Consider the following 19,372-nt stretch of genomic DNA (forward strand, 5'->3'; position numbering starts at 1 on the left):
GCAGCTTTAAAAAGAATGAAGAATGGAAAGGCAGTTGGTCCAGATGACATACCTGTGGAGGTATGGAGATGTTTAGGAGAGAAGGCAGTGGACTTTTTTAACCAGGTTGTTTAACAAAATCCTGGAGAGTGAGAGGATGCCTGATGAGTGGAGAAGTAGTGTACTGCTCCCCATTTTTAAGAACAAGGGTGATGTGCAGAGCTGCAGTAACTACAGAGGTATAAAGTTGATGAGCCACACCATGAAGGTATGGGAAAGAGTTGTTGAAGCAAGGCTAAGGCGAGAGGTTCAGATCAGTGAGCAGCAGTTTGGTTTCATGCCCAGAAAGAGTACCACAGATGCAATTTTTGCGTTGAGAATGTTGGTAGAGAAGTACAGAGAAGGTCAGAAGGAGCTACATTGTGTCTTTGTGTATCTAGAGAAGGCATATGATAGGGTGCCAAGAGAGGAACTGTGGTACTGTATGAGGAAGTCAGGTGTAGCCGTAAAGTATGTTAGGGTGGTGCAGGACATGTATGAGGATAGTGAGACAGTGGTGAGGTGTGCAGTTGGAGTGACAAATGGTTTCAAGGTGAAGGTAGGGTTACATCAGGGATCAGCTTTGAGCCCCTTCTTGTTTGCAATGGTGATGGAAAGGTTGACAGATGAGGTCAGGCAGGAGGCTCCATGGACCATGATGTTTGCAGATGACATTGTAATCTATGGTGAGAGTAGAGAGCAGGTGGATGTTTGCACTGGAGAGGAGAGGAATGAAGGTCAGTAGAGAAAAGATGGAATACATGTGTGTGAAAGAGAGGGAGGCGGGTGGAAAGGTGAAGATGCCAGGAGTAGAGGTCGTCAAGGTGGATGACTTCAAATATCTTGGGTACACCATCCAGAGCAATGGACAGTGTAGAAAAGAGGTGAAAGGGAAGGTTTACAAGACAGTAGTGCGTCCTGCTATGATGTACGGTTTGGAGACTGTGGCTCTGTCTAAAAGACAGGAGGCTGAGCTGGAGGTGGCGGAAATGAAGATGCTGAGATTTTCGTGGGAGTGACAAGGATGGACAAGATTCGAAAACAGTGAAGGTGGAGCAGTTTAGAGATGAAGCCAGAGAGGCCAGGTTGAGATGGTTTGGACATGTGTTGAGGAGGAATACTGGATATATTGGGCAAAGAATGTTGGAGATGGAGCTGCCGGGTAGAAGGAGAAGAGGTAGACCTCAGATGTTTATGGATGTAGTGAAGGTGGACATGGAGATGGTTGGTGTGAAAGTAGAGGAGGCAATTGATAGGGCAAGATGGAGGCAGATGATCCGCTGTGGCGACCCCTAAAGGGAGCAGCCGAAAGAAGAAGAAGATTTGTGCACGCTGTCAGTTCTTTACACTGTGAAATTAATATAGAATAGAAATGCTCCAAAACACATGCACTAAAACGTCTTTTTACTTTACATTAAAAGTGAAGAACCTTTTTGCCTTCTCCTTTAAAGTTGCCACAGATGTGATGGAACTCCCACTAATAATGCACCAACTACTTATTAAACTTACGTTTTTGTTACTGTTAAAAAGAATAAAAGGCAGGGATTAATGCCAGTCTCTTATATAGGGTTATGTTTCCATATTGCTTTTGAATAGCATAGTGAGTGACAGGTTTGTACGCTTAAAAGTAGAATTCAAATCACTTTGTACTATTATGGGCTGCCTTCTCAAAAACTCTTCACAGACTGGTTTTGTCCAAAACATGCTTTCGTTGTCTTTCTAGATATTCAACTCACTTTCATGTTGTCCTATTTTTTCCTTGAGTCTAAGCCCCTCAGAATATCTGTGTATGGGTCTGGTAAACAATAAGAAAAATGATGCCCTGAAAGAAAAAGCAATATCATGTTGCTTAGTCACTTAGTCACGTGTTGCATGTCACTATAGTAAACTGGTATAGATGGTATATCGCTCATCCAGGTGCAGTCTGATCAAAACATGTTTCAGGGAACCTCAGAAAAAAATACTGAAGATTTGTTAAGTACAGACTAAAAAGTTTTTTTTCAGGACCAACAAAGGCTACATGTTACTCTTTTTAATGTTATGATTTAATAGTCGATTAAACTGTAGCATCTTGTTTTTAGATGTAACTTCAAAACAAACAAACTTTCGGTTGATTGTTTTTCTTGTAATAGCTTTTTAGCTGTAGAAGTAGACATTGTATATGTGACTTTAATTTGTTAAAATGGTTATGTGTCTGTGAAATAAGAGCCATGAGTTTGCCCTCTAAACAATGTACAGTAAAACATGCTCAGCCCTGAATCTCTTACTCGTTGTCATCTGTTGTCTACCTTTAACCTTCTAAAGACTCTGTAAAAGCTCTTATGATGAAGTGGCCACCCTGATGAAAGTACTCAAGTTGCCAAGCTTGGCTGCTCAGGTTGTAACACTCTATAATCTTTACATTCACTTGAAAGTGCTTTATGCAGACTCAAGAGCTTCATGTTTTGAGAGTGAAGACGACAGACACTCCAGAATTGCCACACAAGTATGACGGTGCATATCTACACTATATAAGGCTGTTCTGTTGCTGCCAGTGGTGGGTGTTCTTGCCTTGGAGTGCAAGACACAGGTGCAATGAAGATGAACTTCTTTTGTGCTTTGCTTTTACTGATCAGCAGCTACTGTGTCACTCAAGGCAAGATTTCAGGTAAGACTCTTTACTTAGCAGCACGTCTTGATGAGTGCACTCAATGTGAAACTCTTAATTCTCCTCAGAGCAGGCGACTCCTAGCTTGAGTTTAGCCTGCATGTGTTCATAAGTATAAATTGGCTTTGTGATATAAAGGAGTATCAGTCACTGTAAATTGTAGTTCTTGGACGAGCTTCATGATCATCTTTTCTGTAGAGTACCAGCTGGAGGCAGAGACCCGCAGTCAGTGTGAACTGCTGAGAGGTGTTGGGTCAGCTCAGCAGAATGACCACATTCCCCAGTGCTCAGAGGATGGCCGCTACAGGTACTTTGAGTGAACTGAGCTAATGGACTGATCTCATTACTCATCTCTGTCCTGTTTCTGCTGTTTTAATCCAGTGAAGCAAATGTCCGTCAGTAATTTTGCTTGAATTGCATAACATATGATAGTAGTGCTGAGCTACTGACACCAAGTAATTTGCCCGTTTACTCATCAAGTACAACAGCTACTTTGCAAGTACTGTGCAAAAGTCACCTTTTTGTTTTATTTGCCATTTAGTACAAGCTGTTCACTGTTCAGCTTCAGAAAAGGCAGAAAACAGAAAACATTTCTGTAGCTCCAAAGTTCAGTTTTAGAAGAGAAGTTGGTTTAATTTTCTGCTTCATGTGATCCAAGTAATCCCAACTCAAATTTAGACTGATAAAATCCTTACCTAAGATATGCAGTTTCGGTTTTCTGTTCCAAATTTTTCTAGTCTTTTTTTGTGTTTGTATTTGTCAGTACGGGCTTCTTGACAGCTACACATCCTTTCAGACTCATAGTGTTGAGATGCCTTCTCACAGTGCAAGGATGAAGCGAAACACTTTATTTTTCAGATCTGAAGAGTGGAGATTGATTTTCTCCTCTCTCTCAAAGATGAAAGCTTTAAGTATTGCTTATATGATGATGCCCATTTTGGTGTCTAGCAGGTCTGGGACGGTTGTTAGGAGGTCCCATTTTCTCTGTCTTTTAATCTTTTTTTTTAATACAGCTTTGAAAACTTTTGTTTTTTTCACATACTTTCCACTTACTTATGCAAGTACATTGTTTTACATCTAACGTCCTCAGAAATATTTCTTCTAGGCATTTAGATTCACATGAGAAAAACATCTGTGAGACTGATATTGTGAGTTTGGGTGGTTGCTTGTGTGAATGTTAGTTTGTGTTTGAAAGGGAACATAATGCCAGTGACTCATTTGTGCAGCTTTTGACGGGAGGACACAGCTGTACCTGTTAGGTTTTAGGATTGGAAGGATGGAAGAGTGCAAGTATCAGTAGAGTACATAGAAGTAAAGAATGGACAAATGAAATGCTGATATATTTGGAATTATATTTTGTGTTTTTTGAGGCTTTGTGTACTTTTCTGTTAAATATGTTCCTGTTTTTTCCCTTTCCTGACACTGTAAAGTAAATAACAGTTCAGTTTTTGGTTTTTATGGCAAGTAAACAAATGAAAGTGTAGCCTCTGACTTCTGTACCTCTGTGACTACATCATGTTATTTCACAAGTCAATATCTGCATTCAAGGATCTCTCATGGTGTCAGTCGGTGTGATCTTTCTGATGTATCTGGTTGTATCTGTGTAGACATGTTCAGTGTAATAATGGTGAGGAGTGCTGGTGTGTGAATGGAGATGGAACAGAAATTCCTGGAAGCCGACAGATTGGTTCTGTGGTGCATTGTGAGTAGTTCAAATGTTTAATTTATTAAAATGAAACATTTGAGTAAGCCTCTGAGATAATTCTCATACAGAGCAAATGGTAGTTGTATGTATAATGTTTTACTTTTCCCATTTTCCATTTAACCTTGGCTAATACAGGCTTGACATCATGCCAGCTGCAGAGACAGAGGGCGCTGCAGAGTGGGGATGCCGTTCTGGTGCCTCACTGCCTGGACTCAGGAGAGTATGAGCCTGTGCAGTGTGATGGGGCTCTGACTCAGTGCTGGTGTGTAGACCTGGAGGGCATGGAGATCTATGGCACACGGCAAAATGGAAGACCATCCATGTGTGAGTGGGAAGTTAAGCTGATTGTATGCTGTTGTCTGCATGCCATGATTACTGAATTTATGTTCTATACCTGCTATGTGCAAATATATAATACTGATGGAATTATGTCATATGGGAAAGTTTGACCGAATTACATGTTTTGTTGATTTTCTAAGTGAAAATAAGTAACACATCCTCTACAGTGAACACACTTAACTTTTGGAGTGAACAAACTTGTATAAAATGTTAACTTATTTCCCTTAGAAAATCAAGAAAACACAAACAGTTTTGTCTTTTCATTTATATATTTAAAAATACAATGTAACCCCAGGTCCCAGTGTTTGTGAAGTGAGACAGCGCCGGCTTCTTCATGGCGTTGGAGAGGCCTCTCCTCCACAGTGCTCAGATGATGGCAGTTTCCTTCCTGTACAGTGCAAGTTCATCAACACCACCAATATGATGGTCTTTGATCTGTTACATGCCTTTAACAGGTGAGACTCCCCCGCAGTCCCAGCATCTGTTAATATTTATCATCTTTATTTAGAGCCCAGTATTTCTGCACTGATGGGCCGCACGCTTCATTAGCCTTGTTTAAGTCCTTTAACAGAAAGATTATGATTCAATTATTAATTTGAAGGCTTATAATCTAGTAACAACTCTGATTTACTTGGTAACTAGAATGGACCTTACATGTAACTAATCATCACTGTCAGAACAAAACAAACATCAATGTAATGAGTTTAGTAATTTTGGACAATCACACACTATGTAAAGAGCTGAAAGAGAGAAAATGACAAAAAATAATTGCAAGGTTTCGATACAACAGCAATGTGTAGTTATGAAAATAAAGAAATGGATAGAATAGTTGGATGTTTTATGAATGCTCAAGGTTTGTTAAAAGCGTAAATCTAAGTAAACAATGATAAAGCAGTGATTTTGAAGTTTTTCAGAACGTTGCTTTCTTTTCTTCAAGCTTTGTCTAGTTCTGTATTAAGTGTTTGGATGTGGCTGAGAACCCCTATTCCAAACATGCTACTTCACCACTAGACAGCAGCAGAGTTTCATACTACTGTGACTCCATGCACTGCTATGTGTCCTGGCAATTGTGTGACTCATGTTTCTACTCTGCTTCCTCTCAGCTCGTTCATCATTTAAAATGACATATTGTGGCCAATTTTTAAAGCAATGTGTGTAATATGATTTCTTTTTTGGATGGATGGACCACACACGTGACAACATTGTTTAGACATTTAAAAACTGCAGTGCACCTAGCGTCTAAAGAAATGGTGGTCTTTAGTTTGTTGTAAGTTATGAGTTGCTTTGTTCAGTCAGTATTTTTTCATATTTTATCAGTGTATCTAGACAGAAAAGAGGCTACAGAAGAAGCTTAGTGAACCTTAAGGATTCCAGGCATAGCGCAGTGCGGAGATTCTGTGGGCTGATAATTAGGGAGTGTAGACAGAGAGGGACGCTAGAGTTTAAGTGAATGTTAAAGTTAGATAAGAGGTAAAAGTTGACTTAAAGGAGCATTCTGACCTCAAACTAACATTTAATATGTTATTTGTCATGTTATGTAATGTTCTGTCACAGTAGTGCATCCATCAGCCTCATCTGTTTGACAGAATTCATGATTTTGCATCCTTTTTTTTCAATCTATCAATGTTCTGTCAGTACAACATCTGGAAAACCACTGTACTGTAGAGTGCAAGTGAGCATGCTTACAATAGATTTAGTAGTTTCATGTTGACTGGAGTGCTTCTTTAATGATTTGACTTTACAGTCTACTCATTCAAGCATGCACAAATGACGTCAAATTTGAGAACAAACTTCATGAGAAGCCTTCTTGCTGTCTCTAACCCCATGAGTGCTTTTTTTTGTCCATGTGATTAGTCATTTACTTGACTCCTTTAATGCTCATCACGTGTTCAGTCTTCATACACCAATTTGTCACTTTTAATTAAGCTATAGTTTCTCTTTCATTTTTATTTATAATTAAACTGCAGTAGTTTACTTTTCCCCCACTTTTTTCAAGTTGTCTTTAGTTTTTATGTGGCATCTGTTTATCTTAGACTTCCAGAGGTGTTCCAGACATTCAGTGGTTTTAGAAAGGCCTTCCCTGAACTGTCAAGCTACTGCTACTGTACTGACACTCGAGGCAGAGAGCTTCCCAGCACTGGTGAGAGAAAACTGTGCTCATAAATTTAGTGACATGACTCTTATTAAGCATTTGTTTGAATTATTCAACAACAATAATTCGAATTTATAATAATATATTTAATAGACAGAGTCAAATGGCATGGTTAAAGCTACATACTCTTTCAAAGGTGAGCATCAGTTTTCACCAACGCTAATGTCTCGCTGCTGTACAGGACTGGAGCTGCTGATGGATGAAGTGTATGACACAGCGTTCTCAGGCCTAGATGCAGGACGCTCCTTCTCTCAGTCCAACATGTACCGCATCCTGCAAAGGAGATACCTCGCTGTCCAGCTGGCCTTGACTGGACGATTTAGATGTGAGTTTATATGTACTATATTCATATCATTAATTATGTGTTTAAAAATTTGTAGACATTTGTCCAATGTTTTAACCTAAAATCAGGAGTATTACTTGGGTGTTTATTTCCTTTTATTGCAATAACAGCCTCTACCCTTCTGTAAATGCTTCACATGAGATGCTTGAACATTGTTGTCAGGATTTAAATGCATTCAGCTACAAGAGCATTACTGAGGTCAGGTACCGATGTTGGTGATTAGTTCTGGATTGCAAACAACACTCCAGCTCATCCCAGAGGTCTTGGATGGAGCTTCATCATAGCCATTTCAACTGGCATTGGGCATGGTGACTTGAGGCTCAAGTTTAGCTGCTCCAGAGTGCCATCCTATTAGTAGCGCTTTTCTATGGAGGTTATACAAGCTGTGTGTATGCGGTTAAATGCCTGTATCAATAATGGGTGCCCTTTAAAGTCTAAAGACTGAATTCATTTATTAGAATTAGAAATTCCTGTATACTTTTGAACATATATTATTTGGACATATATTTATCATGGAGCATGTCAATCAGTCAGTCCAAAGTGAGGGTAGTTGTAACCATAATGTTGAGTTGGATTGTGATTCAAAAAGAGCATTGTTTTTCAATCTAGATTGAAAACTAGGAGCATTGTTAATATTTATTATTTTGTTATCAATTAATTGCATTATTTTTCAATATGATTTTCTAGCATATTATGAAAATCATCAGCATTTAAAGGACATTGGCCAACTGCCTGTGTCATTACTAGTGGAACATAGTCATGTTTAATTGGATTTATTGCAGTGCAGTGTGTCAAATATTAAATAAAAATCTTTATATTTATAGTTTTTGATGTTTTTTTCAATTTTATTTGTAAGCGGTTCTACTGAGGCTTTTGTGTGTTCCAACATAAAACCTCAGAATAACTACATATCGAATTGCATGTTAGGTGTTCTTGAAGTATTGTGATGTTAAAAATGTGCCATATTGCTCTCCGCTACTGAAGAGACATCCTGACGAATGTGTAATGTTGTAGGTCCAACACCTTGTGAAAGTGAGCGATCTGCAAGTTCCCAGGCTGGTAACATCTTTGTGCCCTCATGTGATGCCCGTGGACAATACCTGCCTACTCAGTGCCAGGCTGGTGGACAGTGCTGGTGTGTGAGCTCTGATGGCAAGGAAATCTTTGGGACTCGTCAGCGTGGAATTCCTGACTGTAGTGAGTTTGACATAAACAACGTTTTGTCTTGTGAAACCTTTGTACATTGTAAGCAGCCATTGTAATTGTAAACAGCCACAGATGGAACATTTGATTGAACATTTTGTTTGCGAGTGTTTCGTATTGTTTATTGGAACTCTCTATAGATAAACACAATTCTATGGTGATGGATTATGTAAATTATGTAACTTAATTGATAAGTGGTACAATGGAGAAGTGAATTTATTATATAGCAAACAGTCTTTGATCACCAACAACTTCTTTGTCTGTTTGACTAAACAATGTGGTCAGACTAGCTGCATAAACACAGCACATGTGCACTTTGAAACGATGGAAAGTATCATTAATTGTACAAATGTGTTCATATTATGAGACTAATACAAAACATATCCTGAAACTAACACAGGAGTTTTATTACTTGCCCTAGATAAATGCATGTAGTAACACTAGGATGGCCTAAGTGTTTCTGCCAGCTAGAGCCCTTGTGATTGTAGATATTTCAGAAGCTTTTTTGTTATTGAGTGCTGTGTCTGAACTGCTGGTCTATGTAGGCACAGGAGGAAAAGACTGCCGTACTGAGAGGAGACGAGCAATGTCCAGACTGTTTTATGGCCCAGCTGGACACTTCAGCCAGAACGATGTGTTCTCAGCGTCTCAGGCCAATACACAGGGAGACGCCTCTCCTCTTGCACTATGCAGCCCAGAATTCCAAGAACTCTTGTCCAGCTCTGGCCTTGCCAGATCCTTGCCGGAGTCAGAACATTCAGAAATTGGTGACATAATGGCTGAGCTTGTTGAGGGAATGTTCCCCACTGGAGCTCTTGCTCTAAAGGCCCTGTCCCTCACCACTAATCCGAAGAGACTCCAGGAGAATCTATTTGGAGGCAAATTCTTGAAGAATGCAGGCAATTTCAACTTCACTGGCACTGTTGGTACCAGAGGCACTTTGAGTTTCAGTCAAGCCTTTACTCAGGTTGGCCTGACCCAGAATGGTGAAGACTTGCAGCAGCTAGCCAAGATCTTTTCGGCTGAGTCTGTTAGTCTGAACATTGATACGGAGATTTCAGATACATATGGTCATTCTGTGAACCTTCAGCGCAACAGGAATTTGATCAAGCTTATTGGAAGTATGCTAGAAAATGAGCAGTTTTTTACTACACTACGAGAGGCCATCACTTTGCTCAAGGCAGAAGACAGCACCCAGCTGGGACGTCTTTTCCAGACAGTGTTCCAGAGTCATGATTTATGCAGGTCAGCTGCTTCCCCTTCATCTCTGTATGTACCCCAGTGCACTGAAGATGGCCAGTATCAAGCAGTCCAGTGTCAGGGATCTGAGTGCTGGTGTGTTGACTCCCAGGGCCTAGAGATTGCAGGCTCTCGTTCCACAGGCTACAGACCGAGATGCCCATCCCAGTGTGAGAAAGAGCACATGATGGCCATAGCAGTCAAGGCCAGCAGCTCAGCAGGTTCTGAGGTGTTTATCCCTAAATGTAAGGAAGATGGAGAGTATGTGCCATTGCAGTGCCTTGGAAAGATCTGCTTCTGCATGGACCGCACTGGAGCTAAACACAACACATTGGTTTCTGGAAACACCCTACAGTGTGAGTAGTAACTCTAAACCAAGGCTGTGAAAGATTTAGATCTGCTGGTGTAACAGAAAAGTTTTCAGTTAACAAATTAGAGTTACTTGAAGTGGCTCAGAGTGATCTCTAGATATTGATATGCCCAGTGGTGATGGTATTAGAATCCATTTTGAGACTGTGAGCATGTACAGTCAGCTATGTTCTCTTATAGACTGCTTTGATCTCAAATTATGTATTTATTACCTATGGTGATTCAGTGCTTACTATCTAGGCACTAGCAATATTCAAATTGGATATAGAGCCTCATTAAGTACTTATTTATGTATAGAGCTGTTCTAAATATTATGAATGGTGACATTAAAAAAAAATTTAGTAGACACGATAGTTGTATTACCATCCAAAACAAAAAGAACATTTCATAGTGCACTGATGGTATTCCGAGTAATCAGAGATTATTCTGTGGTTTTGATTGCCTTCCAGGTCCGACAGATTGCCAGATTACTGCAAGCCAGTATTTCCTGAACACAGTCAGTTCCATATTGGCCAACCTTTCTTCCATATCACAGCTTTCTAATGTCTATATCCCTCGCTGTGCTTCGGATGGCAGCTGGCACCAGATCCAATGTGATGGCCCTCCTGAACAAGCATTTGATTTCTACAGTGAGTGGAACCAAGTCAACAATGCTGGAAAACAGTTGCCTGTTTTAGAACTCCTTGGAATTCTACAAGAATATGCAAAAAATCCACAAGCTATGGCATCGTTCAAGAGCTTCCTTTCTGCATTATTCCAAGCTGGGCACCAAAAGGTATTCCCAGCTTTATCCAAATTTGGAGCATTCTCAGAACTTCCATCTGAAATCCTAGATGGGAATGCTCAGGCTGTGTTTGGACCGTCTATTTTTCTGAACCCTCTGTCTCTATGGAGCCTATTAAGAGGGGACATTACCCAGTATCCAGGCCCACTGTCAGACTTCAGTGCTCCTCTGGTTCACTTTAACCTTCGCCGTTGCTGGTGTGTTAACCAGAAAGGGGAAATGATAGCGGACTCCATAGCTTCAGTCAACCAAGTCCCAAAATGTAAGCAAAAACATCTTTGTTTTTAATCAGCAGTGATGTTCCTGTGGTTTCTTCACCACAGTGAGTTAGCAGTGCTGTTAGACTTGAGTAATCTTCCCTTATCTTGCATGAGCTCTGTGTCATATGTACTATTTCTGGCACTTTTCGTGATGTGAGTGATGATATTTGTACTCTCCACTGTTTTTCAGGTCCAGGGCCATGTTCTCTTGTGAAAGGAGAGGTTGATAAGTTCCTCACAGAAACAGAGAGACTGATAACTTTCTCAAACAGCTCTTATATACCTGTGGGTTACAGCTTTCTTCTGGCTGAAAGTGTGAATCTGAGCCGTGAAGCGATGCAGCAGACTTTCAGTTCTGGGTTTCAGTTTTCAGAGGACTTTTTGAGCAATACCAACTCGGCCCTTCACCTTGCAGCACATTCTAGTATGGATCATTTGATTTGACCCCTCTTACAATTCGTTATGCTTAATTCATACAATGCCATTGATGGGATGAAAATTAGGTATTCATGATCTCTTGATGTTTAGCTGTAGGTATGAGCAATTCAGCCCCAATTCCAGTGAAGTTGGGACGTTGTGTAAAACATAAATAAAAACAGAATATGATGATTTGCAAATCTTTTTCAACCTATATTCAATTGAATTCACTACAAAGACAAGATAGTTCATGTTCAAATGGATAAACTTTTTTATTGTTTTTTTGCAAATATTCACTCATTTTGAATTTGATGCCTGCAACACATTCCAAAAAAATTGGGACAGGGGCAACAAAAGACTGGGAAAGTTGAGGAATGCTCAAAAAACACCTGTTTGGAACATTCCACAGATGAACAGGTTAATTGGAAACAGGTGTCATGATTGGGTATAAAGGGAGCATCCCTGAAAGGCTCAGTCGTTCACAAGCAAGGATGGGGCGAGGTTCACCACTTTGTGAACAACTACATGAGCAAATAGTCCAACAGTTTAAGAACAATGTTTCTCAATGTGCAATTGCAAGGAATTTAGGGATTTCATCATCTACAGTCCATAATATCATCAAAAGATTCAGATAATCTGGAGAAATCTCTGTAAGTAAGCGGCAAGGCAGAAAACCGACATTGAATGCCCATGACCTGCGATCCCTCAGGTGGCACTGCATTAAAAACCAACATCATTCTGTAATAGATGTTATCACATGGGCTCAGGAACACTTCAGAAAACCACTGTCAGTGAACACAGTTCATCACTCCATCTACAAGTGCAAGTTAAAACTCTGCCATGTAAAGTGAAAGTCATATATCAACAACACCCAGAAACGCAGCCGGCTTCTCTGGGCCCGACCTCATCTGAGATGGACTGACGCAAAGTGGAAAAGTGTCCTGTGGTCTGACGAGTCCACATTTCAAATCGTGGACATCGTGTCCTCTGGGCCAAAGAGGAAAAGGACTGTCAGGATTGTTATCAGTGCAAAGTTCAAAAGCCAGCATCTCTGATGGTGTGGGGGTGTGTTAGTGCCCATGGCATGGGTAACTTGCACATCTGTGAAGGCACCATTAATGCTGAAAGGTACATACAGGTTATGGAGCAATATATGCTGCCATCCAAGCGACATCTTTTTCTGGCACATCCCTGCTTATTTCAGCAAGACAATGCCAAGCCACATTCTGCACGTTACAACAGTGTGGCTTCGTAGTAAAAGAATGCAGGTACTAGACTGGCCTGCCTGCAGTCCAGACCTGTCTCTCATTGAAAATGTGTGGTGCATTATGAAGCGCAAAATATGACAACGGAGACCCCGGACTGTTGAGCAACTGAAATTGTACATCAAGCGAGAATGGGAAAGAATTCCACCTACAAAACTTCAACAATTAGTGTCCTCAGTTCCCAAATGCTTATTGAGTGTTGTTAAAAGGAAAGGTGATGTAACACAGTGGTAAACATGCCCCTGTCCCAACTTCTTTGGAACATGTTGCAGGCATCAAATTCAAAATGAGTGAATATTTGCAAAAAACAATAATGTTTATCCGTTTGAACATTAAATATCTTGTCTTTGTAGTGTATTCAATTGAATATAGGTTGAAAAGGATTTGCAAATCATCGTATTCTGTTTTACACAATGTCCCAACTTCATTGGAATTGGGGTTGTAGATCATATTTTGGATGGCTCTAGTTTAACTATCAAAAATTAAGATTTATAGTACTGTGCAAAATCAGAGACAAATTTGCCATTATATTTGTGTTATTCATTTTTACGTTTCACAGAAAAGTATAAGTATTGATATATTGTGTATATTGATATATAGCAGTATATTGTGACTTAAGAGCATTGAATGCTTTCACTTTCCTGCAGCACTTCATTTCTACTGGCAGAGCAGTGTAATGACCAGTGAAAGAGACAGACAGAGTCTAGCTCTTGGCTACCAGCCCTATACTCCACAGTGTGACACCTATGGCCAGTGGCTGCCCAGTCAGCGTTATCCAAGCACAGGTAGGAGCACAGTCTTATCTGGCTTTTGACTGTAATTTAATTTCCTCCTTTGTGTAGTTTGGATGTTATTCTTATTTCATAATATTCAAGACTTCCATTCACCCTTCCTATAACATAGTATCTTGATCTACATGATTAGTGTAGTGTAGTCACTGTATAAGTAACTAGTGTAGTCACTGTATAATAAACCTTGAATGTAGATGGCACTTAATATAATATGATACAATATAAAATATGACCTTTCTGACCTCTTCATTGTAGGTCACTCTTGGTGCGTTAATGAAGAAGGAGGATACATCCCTGGATCTCTGACTGCTCGTGCCCTTCAGCCCCCACAATGTAAACCCCTATTACTTGTTTCATATATTTTCACATTATATACTTAAATAATATAATATGATAAATAGTATACATCAGCAGGGTGAATGACACTGCAGCTCAATATAATCCCTGTTGTTTGGTTTGGCATTTGGTGTAATTACCTTACATCATTACATGTAATTGAGATGTTAAAAATCAGTAGTGATTGTTGTATTTATGATTAGATTCAAAATAACTTTGTTTTGTGATGTGGTATTTTTCAGGCCAAACTCCATGCCAGAGATTACAAGCTCATTTTATTTTGTCTGTTTGGAGGAAGTCAAGCTCTGACATGTCTTTCTCCTACAGCCCATCATGCGAGGAAGTATGTTTATTTGTATCTAGATGTTTTTTCCCCAGACATGTTTAAAGTAACCATATAAAATAACCAGTTGTTATTACAGACAGTATGATAGCTGTGTATGTGTATCCATGCAGGATGGTGAGTTTTCTGTGCTCCAGAGGAATGGTTCAATCAACTCTGTGGCATCGTGTGTCAGTCCTGTTACTGGAAGGATGATCCAACCAGCCACCCTAAGCCCTGATGGAGACCTACAATGTAAACAATTCATTCATTCATTCATTCATTCATTCATTCATTCATTCATTCATGGCTGTGATTTCCAAGAAGGGATGGTAATAATCATGATTTATCCATATAACCTCCCAAATAATTACTTTTGATAAAAATTATAAAAATATAATAATAATATAATATAATATATAAAAATATGACAATAATCCAATAACCAATTTAATGAATTTGTTTTACTGAAATAGTAAATGATACCATAAACAGGTTAATCAGTAATACTGATACTGATATTATAAATATTGAGCAATATTCAGCCAAAAGAACAACATCGTCTGCAAACAGCAGACATGCCACCCTCCAGCCTCCACACATAATGCCCTCCTGACCTTGGCTACACCTTGACACCCTGTCCATGAATATCATGAACAGGAGTGGAGACAGGGCACAACCCTGCCGGAGCCCAACGCTAATACTTAAAGGGTCCGAATTCATGCTGAGTATACAAACACAGCTCTCACTCTGGGAGTACAGAGATCAAATGGCCCGGAGTAGTAGCCCCGGTACCCCATACTCCCAGAGGACCTCCCACAAGATATCTCAGGGAACCTGGTTGTAAGCCTTCTCCAAATCCACAGAACACATGTAGACTGGGTTGGCAAAATCCCATGCCCCCTCAACAATCCACAAAAGGGTGAAAAGCTGGTCCATTGTTCCACGGCCGGGATGGAATCCGCATTGTTCCTCCTCAATCTGAGGTTCAACTATCGGTCGGAGTCTCCTTTCCAGCAACTTGGCATAGACTTTCCCAGGGAGGCTGAGCAGTGTCCATGCAATATTGCAAAGGCGCGTCAGCCACGACAGCCCCACAATATCCAGAGCCTTAAGCATCTCCAGATGAATCTCATCCACCCCCGGTGCCTTGCCACTGAAGAGCTTGCCAACTTACCTCAGTGACCTCCACCATGGAAATGGAGCTTGACACACCAGAGGCCTCTGGCCCTGACTCCTATGAGGGAGGCATGTCTCCTGGATTAAGGAATTCTTCAAAGTGCTCCTTCCACCGACTGACAATATCCTCATTTGAAGTCAGAGTTTCTCCACCCTTGCTGAATACAGCTTGGGTGCAGCCACCCCGACCACTCTTGAGTCGTTGGACAGTGAGCTTGGCTGCAGGCTGGGACAGGCAGCAGCAGTAATGCGGTCACTGTACCGGACTGTAGTGGTGAAGAGGGTGCTGAGCCATAAGGCAAAGCTCTGTTTACTGGTTGGTTCACCTCCCGAACCTCACCTATGGTCATGAGCTGTGGGTAATGACCGAAAGAATGAGATCGTAAATACAAGCAGTGGAAAAGAGCTTTCTTTGCAGGGTGGTTCGCTATTTGATGGGGTGAGGAGCTCGGCCATCCGGGAGGAGCTCGGAGTAGAGCCGCTACTCCTCTGCATTGAGAGGAGCCAGCTGAGGTGGTTCAGGCATCTGATTCTGATGCCCCCTGGACGCCTCCCGGTGGGGGTGTACCAGCCACGGCCTACCGAGATAAGGCCCCGGGGTCGTCCTAGGACCAGCTGGAGGAATTACATCTCCAAGTTGGCCTGGGAGCAGCTTGGGGTCCCTGGGAATGAGCTGGAGGAAGTTGCAGGAGACAGGGTCATCTGGAATCTCATCTGCTCTCCCAACTGCTACTGCAACCCTATCTGGATTAAGCGGTCAATGACAATGATGATGATATATTGTCTTTCAGTGCCTCTATCACTGAGGTAATGTGTGAGATTAACATTAGTAAACATTACATTGTCTGTGTTTGTGACAGATATATTGCTAATAGTTGAGACTAATGTAGCTTTAAATCTAGCTGACCTGACTGGCTGGAATTATTAATTTTTTTCCTCAACTCTCATGTTCGTGGAGCAATCAGAAGAGGGGTGAATGGCAAGAAAATTGGTTGTACCTGAGCAGTAAAAGCTTAACACTATCAAAACCAGTCAAAAAATAATTAAACACTGTTTGTACTTACAGTAGTGTGAAAAAGTGTATGCCCCCTTCCTGATTTCTTATTCTTTTGCATGTTTGTCACATTTCAATGTTTCAGATCACCAAATAAATGTAAATATTAGACAAGGATAACACAAGTAAACACAAAATTCAGTTTATAAATGAAGGTCTTTATTATTAAGGGAAAAAGAAGTCCAAACCTACAGGGCCCTGTGTGAAAAAGTGATCGCCCCCTAAACCTAATAACTGGTTGGGCCACTCTTAGCAGCAACAACTGCAGTCAAGCTTTTGCGATAACTGGCAATGACTCTTCTACAGCGTTGTAGAGGAATTTTGGCCCACTCATCTTTGCAGAATTGTTTTAATTCAGCCACATTGGATGGTGTGGTGAACCTCCCCAGGAGTGTCCGGCCGACCAAAATAACCCCAAGAGCGCAGTGACGACTCATCCAAGAGGTCACAAAAGACCCCGCAACACTATCCAAAGAACTGCAGACCTCACTTGCCTCAGTTAAAGTCAGTGTTCATGACTCCACCATAAGAAAGAGACTGGGGAAAAATGGCCTGCATGGCAGAGTTCCAAGACAAAAACCACTGCTGAGCATAAAGAACAGAAAGGCTTGACTCAGTTTTGCAAGAAAACATCTTAATGATCCCCAAGACTTTTGGAAGGTGTATGTTCCATTACATCTGGCATAGAAGTAACAGCATTTCAGAAAAGGAACATCATACTAACAGTAAAATATGGTGGTGGTAGTGTGAGGGTCTGGGGCTGTTTTACTGCTTCAGGACCTGGAAGACTTGCTGTGGTAAATGGAACCATGAATTCTGCTGTCTACCAAAAAATCCTGAAGGAGAATGTCCTGCCATCTGTTTGTGACCTCAAGCTATCAAACTGACTTCAGTTAAAACCATTCTGAAATAGGAGAGGGATTCAAAAGCACTCTGTGCTCTTAATGATGCCAGGCTTCTTGCTGTATTGTTTGTTATGTACAGGTCCTGGTTGGTGTGCTCTTCAGCAGAACCTTGCTGTTGAAAGAGAGGCTGGTGTTGGCTATGAGCCGGAGTGTGTGGAAGAGGGAAGACAGTTCTCGCCTCGACAGTGTGACGCATCTTACTGTTGGTGTGTCTCTGAGAGCGGCCAGGAGCTCCCTGCTACACGCGTTGACCAAAGCTCAGGGAAATCACCATCCTGTGACTGTAAGCACGGTGCATCATACTGACTGACTCTAAATGCCGCTGGAGTGTTTTTAACTGGTAGTTCTATACAGATATCTGTTCCAAGGCCCTCTCTTCCTCTTTTGTCTTTAGCCCCTCAGTGTCCTCTCCCCTTTGGTGACTCCATTTCCCATGGTGCCATTGTCTGTGACAGTGAAACTGTGGCAGGTGAACAGAGGCAACGCTGCAGAGTTTTCTGTCAGCAGGGTTACATTAATGCCTTTCCTATGGACAGCTTCTTGTGTGACCCTGTGACCAAAATCTGGCTGAATGATGCTGCTCTCTCCTATACCTGCCAAAGTAAATAAAAGTTGCACTCATGCACACACTGACTGGAATTCTAAGAACAAGGAGATGCACCAAATTCTAGCCACTGAGAATTTTTAGCCAGAAATGGTCAAAAGTATAACTTTTGAGTTTTTTGGCCAGAAACATTCACTGAAAAATTAAAAGACTCACTAGACCTGCAGTGAAATATCAACATGTAACCCCTAACAAATTATTTGACTGAAAATTACCAATAGTGATTAAAAACACTGTTTGTTCCTTTTGCTCTCCTGTGCCGGACAGAACAGGCATGTTCAAATTGTTTCAACAGCAGATCAACAGTAAAACAGTCAAGCGTAGTCAACTGCAGCTGCAGTCAATATGATCTCTAACATACCTGTTTTTTTTTTTTTTTTTAGCATTAACTAATTTATTGAAGACCTTTAATGGAAATCATATAAATATGACTGAGTAACTCAGTATCTTAAAATAAAACTTTGAACTATAGTTTAAAGACTTTTCTGCAAATATTTGTGTTTGTTAGATCTTGCTAAGGTTTATTTCATAATTTTACAACTTTTAATATTTAATGTTATTTACTTATTTAAAATTAAATAAGTCCTCTACTTCTGTCATTGTTTGACTGACATGGTTTGCCACCTTTAAATATGCTAAAACTACCTAAAGTAAGATAAATAAGATATAAAGCAATCCTATTTTTTAGGTTCCACTGTTGGTTTTTGGCTGAGGGCTCATTTGAATTTCAATTGAATTTAATTTTATTTGAAGCAAAAACAATATTTTTAATATAACAACATGAAAAGGGACTAAGTGCTTTGCTTTTTTAAAACATGGTTAACTTGATCAGTATAGAAGCAGGAAAATACAGCTTTAAAACATCCAAGCCAATATAACTCTTCCGTTTGTAATAAAACAATAAACAATAAAACAGCTACTATTGTTCTTCTGTTACACGCAGCATACCTGTGTGATTATTGGGTTAAAATAACAGTAACACCAAATCAGTAATTGTTGCACTATTTAATAAATGTTCAATTGGAACGAAAGAACTTATACACTTGTTTGCCACAATTTAAAATAAAGCTTTTACATTTGAAAATAATTTTGTTCTTTCATAATCGTTTTTAATTATGTTCTACAAAAAATATATTGTTTTAATTTTGATTTCAGTTCCGCATTAACTGATTCTACTACCTGCATATCAATATGTGAATGTATAGTTTATGTAAATATCCAGTTGCCTTGATTGTATTTAAGACATATGACTGAAGATGCAATATTTTGAAGATGTGTGCTTATGTGTTAGGAGCCCAGCCACTGCAGACAGTGCATGTGACCTCAGTGCTGCAGCTGTCTGTGGTGGAGGGTCAGCAGGACTGCAGTGGTCAGCGTTCTGCACTACAGGCCTCTCTGCTGCATGACATGAGGGCAGCAGGACTCTGCAGCTTACAGGTG

At 40.4% G+C, this 19,372-nt stretch overlaps 1 protein-coding gene across 1 annotated transcript in view; it reads left to right on the forward strand.

The window, feature by feature from the left end:
• Positions 1-2,592: 2,592 nt before the first annotated feature.
• The window catches only part of tg (thyroglobulin), a 56,354-nt gene continuing 39,574 nt past the window's right edge, over positions 2,593-19,372 (forward strand). Inside the window, exons 1-18 of the mRNA XM_017713149.2 lie at positions 2,593-2,665; positions 2,864-2,972; positions 4,273-4,367; positions 4,506-4,694; positions 5,005-5,164; positions 6,743-6,849; positions 7,043-7,186; positions 8,219-8,401; positions 8,953-10,002; positions 10,465-11,061; positions 11,250-11,483; positions 13,389-13,526; positions 13,788-13,865; positions 14,111-14,211; positions 14,325-14,445; positions 17,408-17,611; positions 17,723-17,929; positions 19,224-19,369. Of these exons, the coding sequence (XP_017568638.2) occupies positions 2,593-2,665; positions 2,864-2,972; positions 4,273-4,367; positions 4,506-4,694; positions 5,005-5,164; positions 6,743-6,849; positions 7,043-7,186; positions 8,219-8,401; positions 8,953-10,002; positions 10,465-11,061; positions 11,250-11,483; positions 13,389-13,526; positions 13,788-13,865; positions 14,111-14,211; positions 14,325-14,445; positions 17,408-17,611; positions 17,723-17,929; positions 19,224-19,369 (3,936 nt within the window). The remainder of the gene's footprint in view (positions 2,666-2,863; positions 2,973-4,272; positions 4,368-4,505; positions 4,695-5,004; positions 5,165-6,742; positions 6,850-7,042; positions 7,187-8,218; positions 8,402-8,952; positions 10,003-10,464; positions 11,062-11,249; positions 11,484-13,388; positions 13,527-13,787; positions 13,866-14,110; positions 14,212-14,324; positions 14,446-17,407; positions 17,612-17,722; positions 17,930-19,223; positions 19,370-19,372) is intronic.

This window comes from Pygocentrus nattereri, chromosome 3, assembly GCF_015220715.1.
Source record: "Pygocentrus nattereri isolate fPygNat1 chromosome 3, fPygNat1.pri, whole genome shotgun sequence".
Classification (NCBI taxonomy): Eukaryota; Metazoa; Chordata; class Actinopteri; order Characiformes; family Serrasalmidae; genus Pygocentrus; species Pygocentrus nattereri.